General features: G+C 49.4%; 1 protein-coding gene across 1 annotated transcript; it reads left to right on the top strand.

Moving 5' to 3' along the window:
* Positions 1-7,419: 7,419 nt before the first annotated feature.
* Positions 7,420-15,839, top strand: P2RX5 (purinergic receptor P2X 5; the record flags this gene model as incomplete). The annotated part of the gene is made up of 12 exons (XM_080357214.1): positions 7,420-7,556; positions 9,748-9,898; positions 10,653-10,724; positions 11,703-11,778; positions 12,128-12,224; positions 12,568-12,648; positions 13,402-13,540; positions 13,931-14,067; positions 14,256-14,349; positions 14,855-14,920; positions 15,249-15,331; positions 15,764-15,839. The coding sequence occupies 12 exons, from the start codon at positions 7,420-7,422 to the stop codon at positions 15,837-15,839; spliced, it is 1,209 nt and encodes a 402-aa protein (XP_080213340.1).
* Between the last annotated feature and the right edge of the window lie 1,124 nt (positions 15,840-16,963).

Raw genomic sequence — 16,963 nt, 5'->3', positions numbered from 1 at the left:
CGCCCCGGGCCGCCCTGCCTGGCGGGACCGCGCCACCCGTTCAAACGGGTCTCGCGAGAACGGGGCGGCCACGCCCCTCCGCGGGAAGGGGCGGGTACCGCGGTTAATCCCCGCCCCCGGACCCGCCCCCCGCCGCGGTTTTTGCGCGCGTTTCGCGCAACGTGCGGTTCAACGTGCGGTTCAACGTGCGGTTTCAGGCGGCGACGCGGTGCTGGGTGAGCGGCGAAGTGGAGCCGGATCTCCGGGAGCGTTCCGGCCATACCGGAGCAGAGGTGAGCGGGGCGGGCACGGGCACCCGCTGCGGGCACGGGCACCCGCGGCGCCGGGGTTGAGCCTCTCCGCTCCGTTGCGTTGCAGGAGGTTCGGGACGTGCGGTATCAGGGCGTGCGCTGCTCCATCCCGGCCGGCAGAGACACCGTCACCGTGACAGCAGAACTGTCTTTAAACAACGTGCACCAGGTACACACAAAAAACCGCGCTCTGTCACCTTTGCTCAGTCTGTCACCCGCCACAGCCGCAAGGGTTTCTCCCACAGCACAGTGCAGATGTTGCTCTACCACATGTGATGCTATTTTCTGCTAGTTTCAACAGGGATGTTTTATTCAAGGGATGTTTTATTCGTGGCAGCGTCTCCCAGGAGGCACTCGGCACTTAGAAGAGATGCTGCTGCGCTCTTCTTCCTTTCTCCAGAAATTGCTCTTGTGAAATAACTCCTACAGTACCACAAGCTTTCATCACTCCAGACGAGTTCTCATGAGCGATACTTTGTGTGAGGTTATATACACAGGACACAGCGTGGTGGCAGCACCGTATGGTTTTCACAGTCTGAATAAGGATTTGCTGTTGCAACACAAGTTTTTCTGAAAAAACTGATAAGTAACTGACAGTTTGTCCCTTTTATTCCTTTCTCCATAGTTTTTAAAAAGCAGAACTGTTTTGCTGGTCCCTGGAAAAATCACCTTCAACAGAGAACTATATCTGGCCCTGACAGAAGAGAATCATCATGCTGAGGTATCAGAGCATCACATGGGCAGCTCGGTCCTTCTGGGCAGGGATGAGTGAGGAATCCAGATGTGTGTATCAAGTGCCCAGGGTTAAATTCTGGACCTTTTGAAGCAAACATCTGTTGTGCCATTGTATTTAGTGAAGTCGGGTTTTGACTATAGGATAAAAGCAGAGAGGGGATGTTTGCTGATGAATATCAGGAAGGTGTTTAGATTTGAACTCCATGTATCTGACACTTGTGGCTAACACAGAGGCCTCCTGTCCTCTCTGGGACTTCAAATGAACGTTCCTTCTCTTTCCCTAGTGAAGTCATGCTCTTTAATCTGAAAGATTGTCACTGGTGATTGTTGTAATCACCATAAACTCCTAAAGAAGACGGTAAATTTAACTCCCTTGATTAGGCTTGCAATAAAACAAAAGTAATTTCATATTGTATTGCAAAGTACCTGCGTAGGTAAACAGATGGTGCATCTCACACAGCTTAAAGGTTGAATGATAACTCAGCTTTCTCAGTTAAATCTAAGCAAGGAAAACCAACCGTCCTTGGTTCTGTTGCAGATCACCCTCGTCTTCCTGCAAGATGAAGTGTTTAATCTCTGGCCTGTTATCATAGGAAGCTGTGCTGGTGGACTTATCTTGCTGGCGTTCCTTACTGTGCTTCTCTGGAAAGTGGGTATCACTAATGCACACACCGCAACACAGATCTTTCAGTTAGATATTTTTTAAAGATTTCTCTAAGTATGAAAGAGATATTTTCAAATGTGCGCTGCAGGACATCTACCACGTACCATTGTAAAACCTCACTCTTACATTTGGGGCTATTTTGAACATTGCGGTATGACCTCTCAGCTCCTGTTTTAAAGTGCTTTGCGGAATGTTTGAATGTTATGAAGCGTTTATAGGTGTTCTGAAGAGTTTTGAACAATGTAGTTCTTCAGGCTCACAGCCCTGTCAGAATTCATACCGCGTTGCATCCTGCATTCGCTCATTGATTTATTGCAACCTTGAGAAGGAAAAACTTCACATTTTCATTTAAAATTGTTTTAAGAAAAAGCAAAAATTAATGTACACACAAAGACTCAATAATTTCTTTTATTTTTTTCCTCAGTGTGGCTTTTTCAAAAGAAACTATAAAGCTATGATGGAGCAAGAAAATCTTCCTGAAAACTAAGCTGTGCTCTTTCACCGGCTTTTTGGAAAGAGAAGAGTCAAAGTCTGGCTGAGATGCAGACCAGTTCATATTCCATAGTAGAGCTATAGTGCTCCGGATCTTGGGACTCTCCCAAATTGCTGTTTTGGCCGTAGGGGCCCAGGTCTTTTGGGTAATGTACCCGTCTGCTTGTTTAATTTGAATTGACTGTTCCATAGAGGGGCTGCCTGCTATTGATAAACTAGATTCCCCAGGAGAAATTTTGCTTTAATGTAGGAAAAATTAATCTTGGAGCCTGTTAGATATATGTGTTGGATTTCAGACTTAGTTGTTGTGATGTTGACTGATTTTTAAATTTAGTTTAGTACTGAGTAGCTTCTGAATAGATCGAAGTAGAAATGGATTAGTGGGAGCTTCCCTGCCATTGCTAATGAAAACGGAGAGACAAGCATTTTGCATGTATTTATATATATATGTATTTGCGCATTTAAATACAGTAAAATATGTCCCTGGATGTCTCTGGTTGTTGGGATCAGAAGCGTGTGCATGTGGCGATTACTTTTTTTGTACCTTCTAATCTTATTCCCAATTTTCCACTTCCAGTTCCTTTCAAATCCTGATTTGGTCAAAAATAAAAACCTGTATCGTGGAGCTCATGGCCAGTTCAGACCCCTCCTGATCCAGGAGACGTTTCCCCCGGTTTGCGTGGTTGAGCTGCGGTGGTGCCGCCCGCCCTGCTGGGTGTGTGACCCGCGACTCCCGGCTGATCGCACATTATCAGTAATTGCAATGTCCAGGCTTTGGGGAAAGAAGGTCCCTGGCTGGACCCTGTGGCTTCAGCCCGTGCCTGGTGTTTCCCTTCCTGAGCAGTGAAATGATCTCAGCCCCCTAATGCGTTTGCTGTTGTTGAAGAAGGGCAAGTACAGACATTGGTACTGTTCCTCTCTTGGTTTTCTCTGTGGCTAATTGCGTGGTTGTTTTATTTCTCGTATGTTTGGCTGCCCATAAACCTCACACATTCTTACACGCAGCAGTAAATTAAAGATTTTTCATTCAGACCTTCAGGAGGCAGAAGTTTCCTGTCTCCTTTGGCTTAACCACAAGTGCCTGATGGAGAACTAAAGTTGTGGTGGTGCTGCCCATCCTTCCTCCCAGACCTTCTCCATTTCACAGCAAGTCCTGCCTGTTCTGAAGCACCTGCAGATCTCTACAGTCACATCATACTTGATAAACGTGGCCACAGAAAAGCTGTTGGTAGTTTTTTTATTACTCTCCTAAGGAAGGAGCGTTAACTGTAGAAGCAAGTGTTAAGAATAAGGAGTTGCAAGGAGAGTTTTCTCGAGGCTAAACAAGCTCATCTCCTTCAGCTAATCTTGTTATTCTCCCTCATTCTCTCCTTTTTTTCTAGTTTCTTCTCTGAATTAAGTATCCCTCATTACTCGAATTACTTTTGTTGTCCCTTATGGCTGTCAAGGTCAGCTCTTGCAGTGGGTAATGCTATTTTCCTTTTTAGATGTTTTTTTCTTCAGTGCATTATGGGGTTCTGTGACTTGTAATTTCCGATGAGTGCCATCTGACCATTTAATTCTTTGCAATTACTATAGTAGATGCCAAACACATTTGCAGTAATTGGATGGCACTTAGGGGATTAGTCAAGACTGCCAAGACTCACAGTCATCCAAACCACAGCTGGGCTCTTGTGCTGTTTCCATGGGAGCCTTGCTGCGTCTGCTGCTAAATTTGTTTGCAATCTGCGTTTTGAATAAAATCTCCCGTGCAAAACTCTTGTCAACACTTGTGGCCTTGCTGTGTGGCCCTGACTCTGGCAGTGGCGATTGTGCCATCTCCCTGAATGGCAGCAGGTTTGCCAATGACTCATTCAGAGTCATTAACCCGCTGACCCCACATGTTAACGGGCTGTTTGGGCTCCAGGTGTTGTCACTGCACGTCCTAGAGGGTCGTTCACAATCTTTATGCATCACGCAAAGGTGGCAGGTTTGTTATTCTGCCTTTATCTTGGTCCATCGGGGAGACGCGACTCTGGGTGCTGCTGGTAGCCCAGGAGAGCGAGAACAGATGTTTGTTCTCTGTCCCTTGACTGGTGCTCCTCACCCGTCCCCTGTCCCCGCTCTGAGTCCTGGCTTGGCTCCGTCACTCCAGGTTTGGATATTACCTTCTGTTAGGTGACCTTGGCCTCGTAGATTTTGGCTATTTTTGCAATGATCTGACCAAGGAGCAGGAGGTGTGAAGTTGGGTAATGATGGACAAGAGCTGATGTATCCAAGAGAGCTCTTTAATTGTATCCTGGAAGGAGAGGATGGGATGCATCCTGTGATGCTATTTTAATCGGGAGTGATACCAGCTGCTTATGTGTTTCTCATATGCCAGGAAGATTTGCAAGCCTTGGGTTACAATTCCCTGAGCATGTTCAGACACTGACAGGTTTGTGTATTGAAGGGCGGGAGTGCGGTGGTTTAGCAGGAGAGAGCGAAGTGGAAGTTTGCAGCTCAGGAAAGCTTATCAGGAAAAGGGCTTAAGTAGTTCTTCATTATTAAGTGCCAGTTGCTGACGTAAGAGCATCAGATCAGAGCTGTGAAGTGCTTTGCTGGGCTTGAGAGTGTGTTGGGGCGGCTTTATTTGGAGGCTAATTGAATTGCAGCTGAAAAGAGACATTTCCTGTCATTTATTATAACAGGGCGAATGAGCTGGAATGGAGCAGCACTGCCGCAAGCAGGTTGCTCAGCTCTCTGCCAGTTGGCTAAAGTGGCTCCAGTCTGGTCCCCCATCAGCCTCTCGCAGGTGGTGACACGGAGCTGGTTTAGAGCCTCTCCAGCCCGCGGAGCTGAGCTCTGCTGCCAGGCCGATCTTCCCAGCTCACCAACCATAAGCATTGGCCAAGAGGTAAAAAAGTGATATTCAGGAGCAGGGTTTCACCTTTTAGTCAGTGGTTAATGTGAATGCATATTTTATTAAAACCAATCAGCTTTCAGGCCTTTGGTTTAACATCCCTCACTGATGCTTTTAGTGACTGACCTTGGAAGATGAAGGCATTGCAATCCAGCTCTGCGTGATGCTGCTGATCCAGCTATCGCTGCACTCCATCTCCTAGCGATGTTCTATGCGCATTTTTGTTTCATTTCTGTTATCTGACTCAGCACCAGCTCTCTCACAGAACAGGGCACGATGGATTAGTTTGATTAGATGTGCAGCGTTTTTCTGTCCTCTCCCTGAAGCGCCTTCACTTCTTGGGTCGAGGAACAGGAGTGGATAAACACCCCAGCTAATGATAACAAGGCCTGCACGCGGTTTGGGAGATTCAAGACTTGGGGGAGCAAGCTGGAACACATTCAAAGGCTGAAAATGGCTTTCCTGGAAAAGATGAGCTAAATATACTCCGAAACTTCGATTCCTCACTCCTACGGGCACAGTCAGATGCTCCTGTGGGTAACAACAAAGACGCTTTCCACAGATTCCCTTTCTAGGCAAAATAAATGTTTTCCTAAGAACTCCTGAAAGAAAGATTTGCACTGTGGCTGGATGCTCGGGGTTCCTAGTTCGGACAAATGTTGAAGCTGATTTTTGTCAGTTTTTCATTGACAAGCAGCAACCTGCTTCTTATTCACACTGCAAAGTCACGGTGAGGATTAAAAGAGAAGCTGGATGGAGCATTTTTCACTGCAGGCTGCACGTTTCTCTTCTTGCATCCAAACCCATCATCTTCAGAAAGCAGCTTGTGGGTGATGTTGCTGATTTCCGTACGTTTCTGTGTGCATGAGCTGTGGTTTAAGAGCAACTTCCTCCTCCAACCTGTTCAACCCTTCACCTTATGCTTTTTTAAGATATCGATCTACAAGTATACTATGAGAAAAAAACACCAATAGAGAGCTGACCTCTGCTTTTTCCGCTGCCCATTTCCTTTCCAAAATTGTTTATCTCCTACTTACATCCCCTGCTTCTCGTCTCCTTTCTATTTTCAGTAGCTGGTCTGGCGCCTGTTTCTGAGGGATGGTGCATCTGCAGCGCTCGGGCATTTGCTGCAGGAGCGTTTCCAGGGTGTCTCAGCATCTTGTGAGTCAGCCCTGGTGTGTTTGGGAGCCGATGTCCCCTGGTGATAGCTCAGCAAGGGGTGGAGTGGGGGTCACTGGGGCAATTAGCGCCTGGGGGTGATGGTTTGGAACAGAAGGGGCACATCCAGCCATCAGTGGTGAACGGCCAGGGCTGTCTGCCATTGCCTGGGGAGCGCACCATCTCTTTTGGGTGCAATTTAAAGATATTATTGGGCTGAAACGTTTCTATGCTGCAATGTCATAAAGAGATAGATGTGACCCTGCTGTGTTTCAAATGCCGCTGTGTCAAGTTTAGTTTCCACAGTCCCTTTATGTGGCATTTACGGGCTCGTGACTGGGCTGAGCTCAGCTCTGGGGAGCTGAACGCCAAAATGCGACTGCGAGGTGGAAGGAAACGGAGGTGAGAAGCAACCTGGGCAGGCAGGGGTGATGTGTGTCTGTGACTACGTGTGAATAACGAGCAAAACCGTTACCATGAGCACTGTCCTCCCTTTTGGTTTAAGTAACGATCATTTCAAATGCCTTTGTTAGAGCCTCTGTTAGACGGCTTGCACTACTCGTTAGTGAACGACTCTTATCTCAGCGAGGGTTAAACTATTCATTTCCCTCTGGTATTTCATCAGACAGCATGTTCTGTATCTATATGTGCCCACTGTGCATTTTAGTGAGATGTGATGCTGATTGATCCCTTAACCACACGCAGAATTTATTTATTAGTTTCTCAAGCTGGGTTTTGGGTGGGAAGATGTAGTAGCCGGGCAGGTATTTTGGATAACTGGTAAGGACCGAAGTTCTCATTGCAACCGCGTGCTGTGTCGTCACGTAAAGGCTGAAGAAAGGCTTTAATACTGAACAGGGAGAGACTGTAGCTGTGTCGTCTTGGGTGCTGTAACACGGCTTCATGCTGTAACATGTTTCACTATAAATGGCTGTCAGGGAGAGAGTGAAGCTCGGGAGCAAAACTGAGGCGAGGGCTTCCCCCGAGGATAAATGAGCTGCAAAGCAGCTAAGGAAGGATCTCGTGTTAGCGCAGCTGCCGGTTTCTGACCTGAAAGCTGCTGCCGGCGAGCAGCTGACGGGAGGGAGGAGATCAGCCTCTGAAGGGGCTGGTGTGTCGGGTTTCCATGCGGAGCACGTGTGGATAATGCGAGCGGCGGACGCCGCTGCCTGCTCCAGAGCACAAGGCGAGCCGGGAGCATGGGGCAGGTGGCTTGGAAGGGTTTGTTTCTATCGCTTTTTGATTATAAAACAGAGAAATACGTCATTGCGAAGAACAAGAAGGTGGGGATTCTCTACCGAGTGGTGCAGCTCTCCATCCTGGCTTACCTGGTGGGGTAAGAATCACCCTGCGTTTCACACACCGCTGCGGGTGCCTTTGCTTGCTGTCTTATGGAGATGGATGTGGGATACTCCGCATGCAGTGACAGCTTGATGTGCCTTATGATTTTAATGCAGGTAGTTCTGCTTGTTTATACAGCTGCATTTTGTAATGTCTAATAGACTTTTATCTGATTTTTCACCTGCTAATGACTGCTCGATTCAGCTCTACCTTCCAGATTAACGTAGAGTTAAAAATAGATCAAACGGCACTATGGCTTTGTGCTGCATTATTTACGCCTTTATTTCTATACTCGATGGGAATGGTGCCAAACCTTAACATCTGACTCATTAGAAACAATAGCATTTATGGCCGTGGTTGCCGAGCCGTGGGACAAACCTGGCTTGTCTGCACGGCTGCATGACATGCTCAAGTCTAAATGGGAGGGGAGCGAGCACAAAGTGGCGGATTTCTTTGCTGGAGTGGGCTGCAGCAGCCGGGGTTGCGGAGGCTGAGGCAGCGCGAATGTCGGCTGCCTTGCGTTCATTGCAGAGCAGGGCGAGTTGGCGTGGAGACAGAGCACCTCAGAAACGGCCCCGTTCTGCAAGAGCTGCTCGCGCTGACATGTAACGAACACAACGATGCTCCTTGCGGGCTCAGACCCAGAAATATGCAGCCTATGTGATGCCTGCGCTGTTGTTTCCTGAGTTTCTGAGGCTTTGCAGAATGTGATTCAGAGGTCTCTGCCCTCACCGTCTGTGCTTCTGAGTCCCTTCACCTTTCTCACACCTCGTGTTTTCACTGATTAAATATAGCAGGGTCATTTTTACGTGCTGAGTTATTTATAGCAAGGTGCAGAGCTCCAGAGCCTGCTTTAGCTAGCAGGGCAGAGCTGGAGTCTCAGCAGTCTGGCATGTATTGGCTGCTAAAGGAGGAATCCTGCAGATAACGTTGCCGAGAACACATCCCCTGTCCGGGAGGGATGTAACATGACCAGTGGCCGTGAGTGTTCAGAGACTGTCTGGGCCATACAGGCTATTTTTTTCCCTGGGTATCTGTTGCTTTCCACAAACCTTTGGCACCGTCACTGGTGGTGCCCGCAGTGACTCCATGGTGGCCGGTGTCACAGAGGTGGTCAGCGTCACTCTGATGTCTGACGGCTTCATTCTGCACCCAGTCAGAGGCTGGCTCAGGGCTTGTGATCGTCAAACCCCTCTGGATCTTTTCTTGCACGTAGCTGCCGTTTCTTCCCCAATTCACTGTGAAAAATGTAAGATTCTGCTGTTTGAGCCCTCCTGGGAGAGAAAAGCAGTGCCCTTGGGAAAACAAGAAAGTAGGAAACTTCTCAGGGGTGGGGAATGTTGTTATTCAGGCTTGTCACAAGTAGCAGGTGAAGGGAGCTCTGCAGCCCACGCAGCCTGCGTCCCTCCCAAAACCTGCCCCAGTGCCCTTTGCTTCTTCAAGGGGCTGGGTGATTTGTTACCTTGGCATTTGGCAGTGTTGTGGAGCAGCTGGAGGCGTTCCATTTAACCCAGAGAGGCTTTCACGCAGCTCTCGCTGCTGCCAGCGGGGAGAAGTCAGCCCAGCCGGTCCCTGCACTGCTCGGCTGGGCAGCCGCGTTTCCAGCTGTGCCAGCGAGGAGCCTGAGCACAGAGGGCAGGGTGTGATCAGGCTGTCACCGTCGCCCTGGCCTGCAAAAGATCCTGCATCCAGCTGAGAATATTCCCTACAGGTTTCTGTTGGCGATGTTCAGTTCACCTGCAGGAGTTGCATCTCCCCAGCCGTGACCAGTTGCTGGACTGGCAGCCTAACGGCAGCCGCTAAAATGGGAGTGAGTGTATATTTGTGAAACCAGCTACACTCTTCACTGCAACTTGCAAAAGCTTACATTATTTTTTGTCTTGAGGAACACAGAGCCTTGCCTTCCCCTCTGTCTATCGAGGTTGCTGAACGCAGCACAGGACAGGGAGGCCGGTTTAGTTTGTAACCCCATGACCACTTATTACACTTACCCTGCATGTGGGGTCTTGGTCCTGACTTTTCCACCAGTGCTGTAGATATGTACAACTTGTGTCAAAGAGTTTATTCTAAATTTGTAGTAGTAGTTGCAGAGGGTTTGCTGTCATTGGCTTGTTTTGATTTGCCCTTGCATGGTGTTTGGCCTTGGTGTAAATCTCTCAGCCCTGTGTTCACTGTGTTCTCCGCAGGTGGGTGTTTGTTGTCAAGAAGGGCTATCAGGACACGGACACGTCCCTGCAGAGCTCGGTCATCACCAAGCTGAAAGGCGTAGCCTTCACCAACACCTCGGAGCTGGGGGAGAGGCTGTGGGACGTCGCAGACTACGTCATCCCTCCACAGGTTGGCATCACCTCTGCTGTTCAGCTGGAAAGTGATTGTCCAGCGTGGCTGTTGCTGGAAGCGCTGAAGTGATGTATCCAGGTCTTTCCCGTGAATAAGCAGGAGAGTTGGGCTACAAGAAGGCGATGCTGTGTCTTCTCTTAGGTCTTTCCAGCAAATATCAAGGCAGCCTTGTCTCTCTCGCAAAGGTCCGTGCTGTTTGGCAAGCAGAACCATGCAGCAGGAGTCCTGGGGATGTCAGTGGGACTGCTCGGCTGAGCAGAGTGTCTGCTTGCCTGGGCTCATCTCCACGGAATCACAGAATGGCTTGTGGTGGATGGGACCTTTGAAGTTCATCTAGTCAGACGCCCCTGTCACAGGCAGAGAAACTGCGGAGCAATTTGAGTGATGAGGGTTGCTTGAAATGTGTCTGGCTAAACCTGCCTGGCTGCTTCCTTGACTTGGGCAAAGTGAGATGCGTAGCTGATGCTTCAGGGGAAAAGGTGGCAGCAGATGTGGCCCGGCACCAGGCTGGAAGTTGCCCAGCTGTGCTTGCCAGGGGCTGTCTGTGCTTGTCCTGCTCGTGTCTGCCATGTGCATGGAGATGTGTGAAGGGAAAATCAGGATCCTGTGCTGACAAGGGGTAGAAAGCTGTAAATGGATGGAAACAGGAGAGGGGGAGATGTGACTGTTCTGCGGAGAACTGCATCCTCCTTGTAACAGGTGCTTTAAAACAGGTTTTCTAACTATTCCTTCTTTCCTTTGTTTATTCTAGGGTGAAAATGTCTTCTTTGTCATGACGAATCTGATTGTGACCCCAAACCAGAGGCAAGCCACATGTCCTGAGGTAGGAAGAACTGAGCCCCTTGGCCCCCAGACCCCTACAAAACCGGGGGTAAGAACTGACAGAGGACACCTGGGGAACAACGAACACAGAAGGATGAAAGGCGAACGGTTTTTGTCTGTAGTGTAACATCTCAGTTGGGAAAACTCGGGCTGGTTACTGCAAACCTGGGAGGTTCAGCTGCCTTTATTTCCAGAGGCACTGATCATGTAGAGTCTTGCTGACTCTGGCCAGCTGGAGATGAGACCAGAGCATTGATTGCTCAGGGTCAGAAAGGGCCATGGGAAAACATCTTTGAGGTGACTCGCTGTACTTAAGGGTAGAGGAGACTTTCCAAGAACCCCATAGTGGGAAGGGCTGAACATTCAGGCTTTTGTTACCTTCAGGACATGAGAGGGTGTTTGGTAACTTGCAGAACATGCCTTACGGGCCAAAGGCGTGAGGTCTTTCCCTGTCCTGCTGAAATGTCCTCTGCAGACGTGGTTCAGAACGGGCTGGGGCCAGGGGAAGGACACTGGCTGACTAGGGAGGGTTGTCTCCATGTAGCAGTGATGAATTTTCCGTGCCCAGAGCACGGCTCGTTCGTTCAGGACGTGGCTGTCCTCTAGTGGCTGCATTAACCCAAGAAGGGTAATTTTGAGCTCAGAAAGCTTGTGGCTTAAATCAAAGGCAGGGTTGTCTCTTAGGGTGAAGTACTGTGGCCTCCTGCTTGGTTTTGGTGAGTGGTGGGTGATGTCTGGGTTTTTCCACAGCCTGTCCCTCTCCAGACTGAGCAGAGCCCCAAAGCAACAGCTGAACCACGGTGTTGTGGTGGTGTGACACTGCCCAGCTGTTTGCACGACCTACAGCTGCCGCTTCAGCTGCACGTTTTCAGTGTCCACCGTCCTATAGAGGATTCACCCCACATCAGCAGCAATTTCTTACCCCTTGGAGTCTTGTGTCCTGTCACAGGTCTCACTTCTGTCCTCTTGTGCTTTGCAGAGTGCCAGCATTCCCGATGCCCTGTGTCACAAGGACGGGGACTGCCCGGCCGGGGAAGCAGTGGTGGCCGGCAATGGTGAGTGAGAGTCCCTCCTCCTGTCCTGTTTCTGGTGGAGATGGGTTCCTTTAGAGGCATCAGCCGGGTTACAACCCCAGAGATCTCTGATGACAGAGAGTGGCAAGGACTTCCTTTGCTTTACGACCTTTTATTAAGATTGCTGCCTTGCCTACAGCTCTGTGGTGGCTGGGCCAGAGCACCCTGGGCTGGTCAGAGAAACAACACGAGTGTTTGCTCCAGCTGAGACGCTTTCACGGCGGGGAGGGCTGAGGGTGGCAGTGAAAAGCACCTGATTCTCATGTGCCCTGTAGACAAGGAGAGGAGGTGGCTGCTCTGCGTGACCTCTTCTGTGATGTCTGTGCTGCAGGGGTTAAGACTGGCCGCTGTTTGAAAGACAGGGACAGCATCAGAGGGACTTGTGAGATACTGGCCTGGTGCCCAGTGGAGAAAAGATCCAAGCCCAAGTACGTGGCTGTCCTGTGCTGTTTCCAGGCTCAAGTCGCTTGGCTTTTGTGTCACTGAGGGTGGTTTCTGGGTTCCCTCTGCTTGGGCACTTGCTTGAATGTTGGCTGCTGCAGTGCTGGGGGGAGCTCCGCGTGGCCCCCTGCACCCCCAGCACCCCCTACTGGGGTCACGGTCTGTCCCAGGGCTGTCCCAGCCCTCGGTGCTTCCCCTCAGCCCACACGCTCCTCACCAACTCCTTGCTGGCAGTGTGGGGAAAAGCAGCTGTTTCTGAGATAGCAATTCCAGTTTAAACATGCAGAGAGGGTACCAATGTAAACCAGGTAACAAAACCTTCTCTTCCAGGAAACCACTTCTTGCCGCAGCAGAAAACTTCACTGTTTACATCAAGAACTCAATCCGTTTCCCCAAGTTCAAGTTCTCCAAGTAAGTGCAGGTAGTCAGAGATCCCCCTGTCCTCTCCATCACAGAGCAAATAACCCCAGTTTGCTCCACTGTCCTTCTCCTGCCTGAGGGTTGGGGTGGCAGATGGACATTCCCTCTTCCAAAGTGCACGGGGAGGCCTTTGGCTTCCAGCTGTGCAGGAACAAGGAGAAAATGCAGGTTCAGGTCTTGGGGCCAGGCTGTCCTTCACCAGATGAGGTCTGCGATGGCTCCTACAGCATGGGATGCACCAGAGCTCCTAAGGCAGATGGATCTGGCCACCGGCCAGTGCATAGTCAGGTTCCTGAGCTGCTTCTGCTCCTAAATATTCCTCATCTTCCATAAAAATGAAGGTGCCTGGACAAGGCTGAGAAAATGCAGATCTAAAACTATTGGTTTCCATTTGCCGCTGAAGGAGTGTGTTCTTGCTTTTCTCAGCTAGACGTTTCTAGCATCTTTTTTTTCCTTGAGAAAACTAAATGGCCCTGGAGCACCCTGGCAACCTGCTCCGCGTGAGTCCTTCCTTGTGCCCACGTTCAGCTGGGCCAGTCCCTGTCCAGCCTGGACGTGTGTTTTGGGTGGGCATCCTGCTTTCCCTTGGCCAGCAGCGGAGCGGCTCGCAGGGTGACAAGGGTGGTGACAAGGTGCCATTTCTGTTGTGCATGAAGGATGTTGGAGAAGTCTCTTGTCTCTGCAGTCTTGGTGGCGTAGGCAAGCAAAGGAGACAAAGTGGCTTTTCCCCTTCCCTACATGCAGGACAAATGTGCTGGCAACCAACAACGAGTCCTACCTGAAGAGCTGCCGCTACAGCACGGAGCATCCGTACTGTCCCATCTTCCTCCTTGGGAACATCATCCAGTGGGCTGGGAGTGACTTCCAGGAAATGGCCTTGGAGGTAGGAGTGTCCCTTGGGCCCATGTGGCTTCCCAGCCAGCTGTGCCGGGAGCCCCTGGCTGGGGTTTGCCTCCTGCCCAGCTTCTGTGTGTGTCAGCTTGTCCCTGCATTAAAGAGCCGCAGTATGTTACAGCCACTTAAATTAATGGAATCAGTGTCCTGCTATGAGAAATCTCAGATGGCAGCACAGGGAAAGCGAGGGTTGTGTGTAATGTGATTAATACCTTAAGCATGAACTTAGCCCGTCCAGAAGTGGGTGTGATTGTGCCTGTGACCAGAAATGTGGCTGTTCTTGTCGCTGGGGAAAACTTCCCCAGGTATCTGACAAATTTGAAGACACATTGATTGAACTAAGCTTAAAAAACTCACACTGTCTCTCTCTTTCGTTAAGGGTGGTGTGATAGGAATTCAGATTGAATGGAACTGTGATCTTGATAAAGCCCCTTCTGAATGTAATCCTCACTATTCTTTTAGCCGGCTGGATAACAAGTTTGCAGAAAAGTCCATCTCTTCTGGGTACAACTTCAGGTAAGTAAGGAGGAGAATACGGTTCAGTACTGTGGTCAGGCTGAGCTGGTTCGGAGCTTGGCGGGGAAGTACCACCTAAAACTGTGTTTGATGAAAGAACAGATCTGTTGGAACAGATAAGGGAACTCATATGGGTTCTTCTGTGTGGGGGATATAATGGAGTTAAAATCAGCACTGTTGTATTCCAGGTTTGCCAAATATTACCGGGATGCTGAGGGGGTTGACTACCGGACACTCATGAAAGCGTATGGAATCCGCTTTGATGTGATGGTGAACGGCAAGGTGAGGTCCCAGGCCAGGCTTTTCTGAGCATGGAGAGGAAGAAGAGGGGAGAGCCCACTCAGCACAGAGGCAAATCTGGGATGACAACAGTCTCACTGGCATGTTGTAGGAAAGGGCTCCTGCCATTCTTCCATGTGGAGCTAACCCTGCACAGGGAAGGACATGACCTGGAGTGCGGATGAGTCTGCATCTCTTCTAAATCTAAAACTAGGCTCATGTGTGTGAAGTCCAACGAAAGTAACTGTGCCCCAGACACTTGTTTTCCATGCAGAAAAAGATAAGCCTAATGCAGGGATGATGCAAGCTTAGAAATGCAGCTGTGGACAGTTGGATCTGAGACACACAGACCTTTAGCCTGCAAGATCGTTCAGCGCAAATCTATGGTTGTGCCTGCTTGTTGCAAACAAAACACACCCACAGGAGCCTCCCCCGTGTAATACCAAACCCTTAAGATGTTTCTTGTGTTGTTTTTTCACCAAGTGCTTCATGACTTTTTTTCTTTTAGGCAGGGAAATTTAACATCATCCCCACCGTTATCAATATCGGCTCAGGGCTTGCTCTCATGGGAGCGGTAAGTGAATGTGCTTTCTTAAAGTAACATATTGGGACCCAGATTGGTCATTTAGCTGTTCCGAGGATAAAAATGGGATGGTTGGTTTATATCTTCTTCAGTAGAGTTTTTGCTACTCTGCCTGCTCAGTCAGGTGTGTGCCTGTGTCCCGGCTTTAAGGCATTTGTCAAGGTACTTTGTGGTCTAAATACCCTTAAGATTACATGGAGTATAAAGGAAAACACAGCTCCTACAAGTTATGCTTCTTTAATTAATGCTCATTGCTAATGAGATCAGAACATTTCCTCTTTTACTCCAAAGATAAAACACAAGTTCTTTCTGTTTGCAGGGAGCTTTCTTTTGTGACTTGGTGCTGCTGTATCTGATTAAAAAGAGTAACTTCTATCGAGGCAAAAAGTACGAGGAAGTAAAGTAAGTGGGCTTGGCTTTTGTGTTTAAATGTAATGGCTTTATTGTTATGACTAATAGAAATAGGAGGTACAAGAACACAGTAAACTTTAATGGCAAACAAAGGCCAATTCCAGGAAATTATATTACTCCAGTGAGTTTAGCCAAGTTCCTCCCTCTGTAATTCATTGTTGCAGTTTGCTGGGGAGTGAAGGAACCTGCTGTGTCACGGCTGGGCTGGAAACGACCTCATACTGTCGGTCCATGATGACTGTGGGTGGAATTGGGCAGCTCCAAGAGCCTCATGAAACGGAGAACTGGGGCTGTATCTGTAGGGAGGGTGACAGCCTTTGTGGCACGGTGTGACAGGCCTGGCTGGGAACCTTTTTCCCGCGTTGTCTCCTGAAGCAGAAATAGTCCGTGTGCCTTGTCTGTCACCTTTGCTTGTCTCCTCAGGTCCAGTTCCAGGAAATCATTATCCAGCCCCACGCTGAACGGGAATCAGAGCCCTGAGCAGCTCGGGGGGCTCTAGGCACAGCGATGGCTCTGCCAGCTGGACTCTCATTCCGGGGAAACCATGCAGGTGTGAAATCACACCAGGACTGGGAGGTGGAGATACCCCAGATCAGATCTACTCTCTGTTATTGGGATTCCCAGAGGAAAAAAAAGTCCTTTAAAGAACACCTTCCTTTCCCTGAGATGTTCTTTGGTATCCTGAGCTTGCAACAGTGTGTTGTCAATATGGATTTATAAAAGGATTTTATAAAAGGAAAAAGAAGGCACCAAATGAATGGTTTTGTACCTCTTGATAGATCTATTTGTCCCTACATCAATAGCCAGCGTTATCCCGTGGCTGTGCTTCGCTTCCACGCGCCAAAGAGCCGTGATGTGACCCAGCACCGGCACTCGAGGAGGGCTGAGATCCAACCTGTCTGCTGCTCCCCTGCCTGTGGCCGCAGCTGCCGCCTCTCACTTGTGTGACTCACAGGATAAAGCTGTAAAGCAGCAGGACGGCTCTTGTCGGGAAGCGCGATGAAGTTCAGCAGCTCTCGGAGCGTGGGGGAAAGAGGATGATTATCCTATAACACCTTGGGCCTGTGTCAGAGCAGGGGCAGTCGCTCTTAGGGCTAGAAACGGTGCTTCGCCAGGAAAACCTTTGCAGCAGCTGCAATGAGGCGCTGTGCTCGACTCAGGACCAGCAGAAGGTCCTGCCGCAGCTCCTGGTGGAGAATTGCCCGGCCCCCTCGCCCACGGCCACCGGCTCCACTTTTCGTTGGCCCAGAGAACCATTTCGGAGCACAGAACAGGTGACGGGTATTTTGAAGTAAGGCAGGACACACAATTTTGTGGTTGACATTGGGGGGAAAAGGGGTTAATGCACTGAAAAGCAGCGTGGTGCTGGAGTATCTGCATGGAGATGGTCTTGGGTTCTCCCTTCTTTAATCTGCTCGGGATTGTCCTTTTCTGCATCGTGTACCAATCGTTCATGGTGGGGAGAGATCCGGATGGGGGACCTAATGCTTATGCCTTTTTTCATAGTACATTGAGCTGTACTGCAGAACTGAATTTAAGTCTTCATGCCCCCCAAATTCCATAGAATATTTCCCTTCTTTATATCATCTATTTAGCACGATTCCCATAACCATTGTTGTTGAT

The sequence above is a fragment of the Nesoenas mayeri genome, assembly GCF_963082525.1.
Source record: "Nesoenas mayeri genome assembly, chromosome: 20".
NCBI classification, from domain to species: domain Eukaryota; kingdom Metazoa; phylum Chordata; class Aves; order Columbiformes; family Columbidae; genus Nesoenas; species Nesoenas mayeri.
Note: the sequence above shows the minus strand (reverse complement) of the source record. Positions and strands in the feature narration are given on the sequence as shown.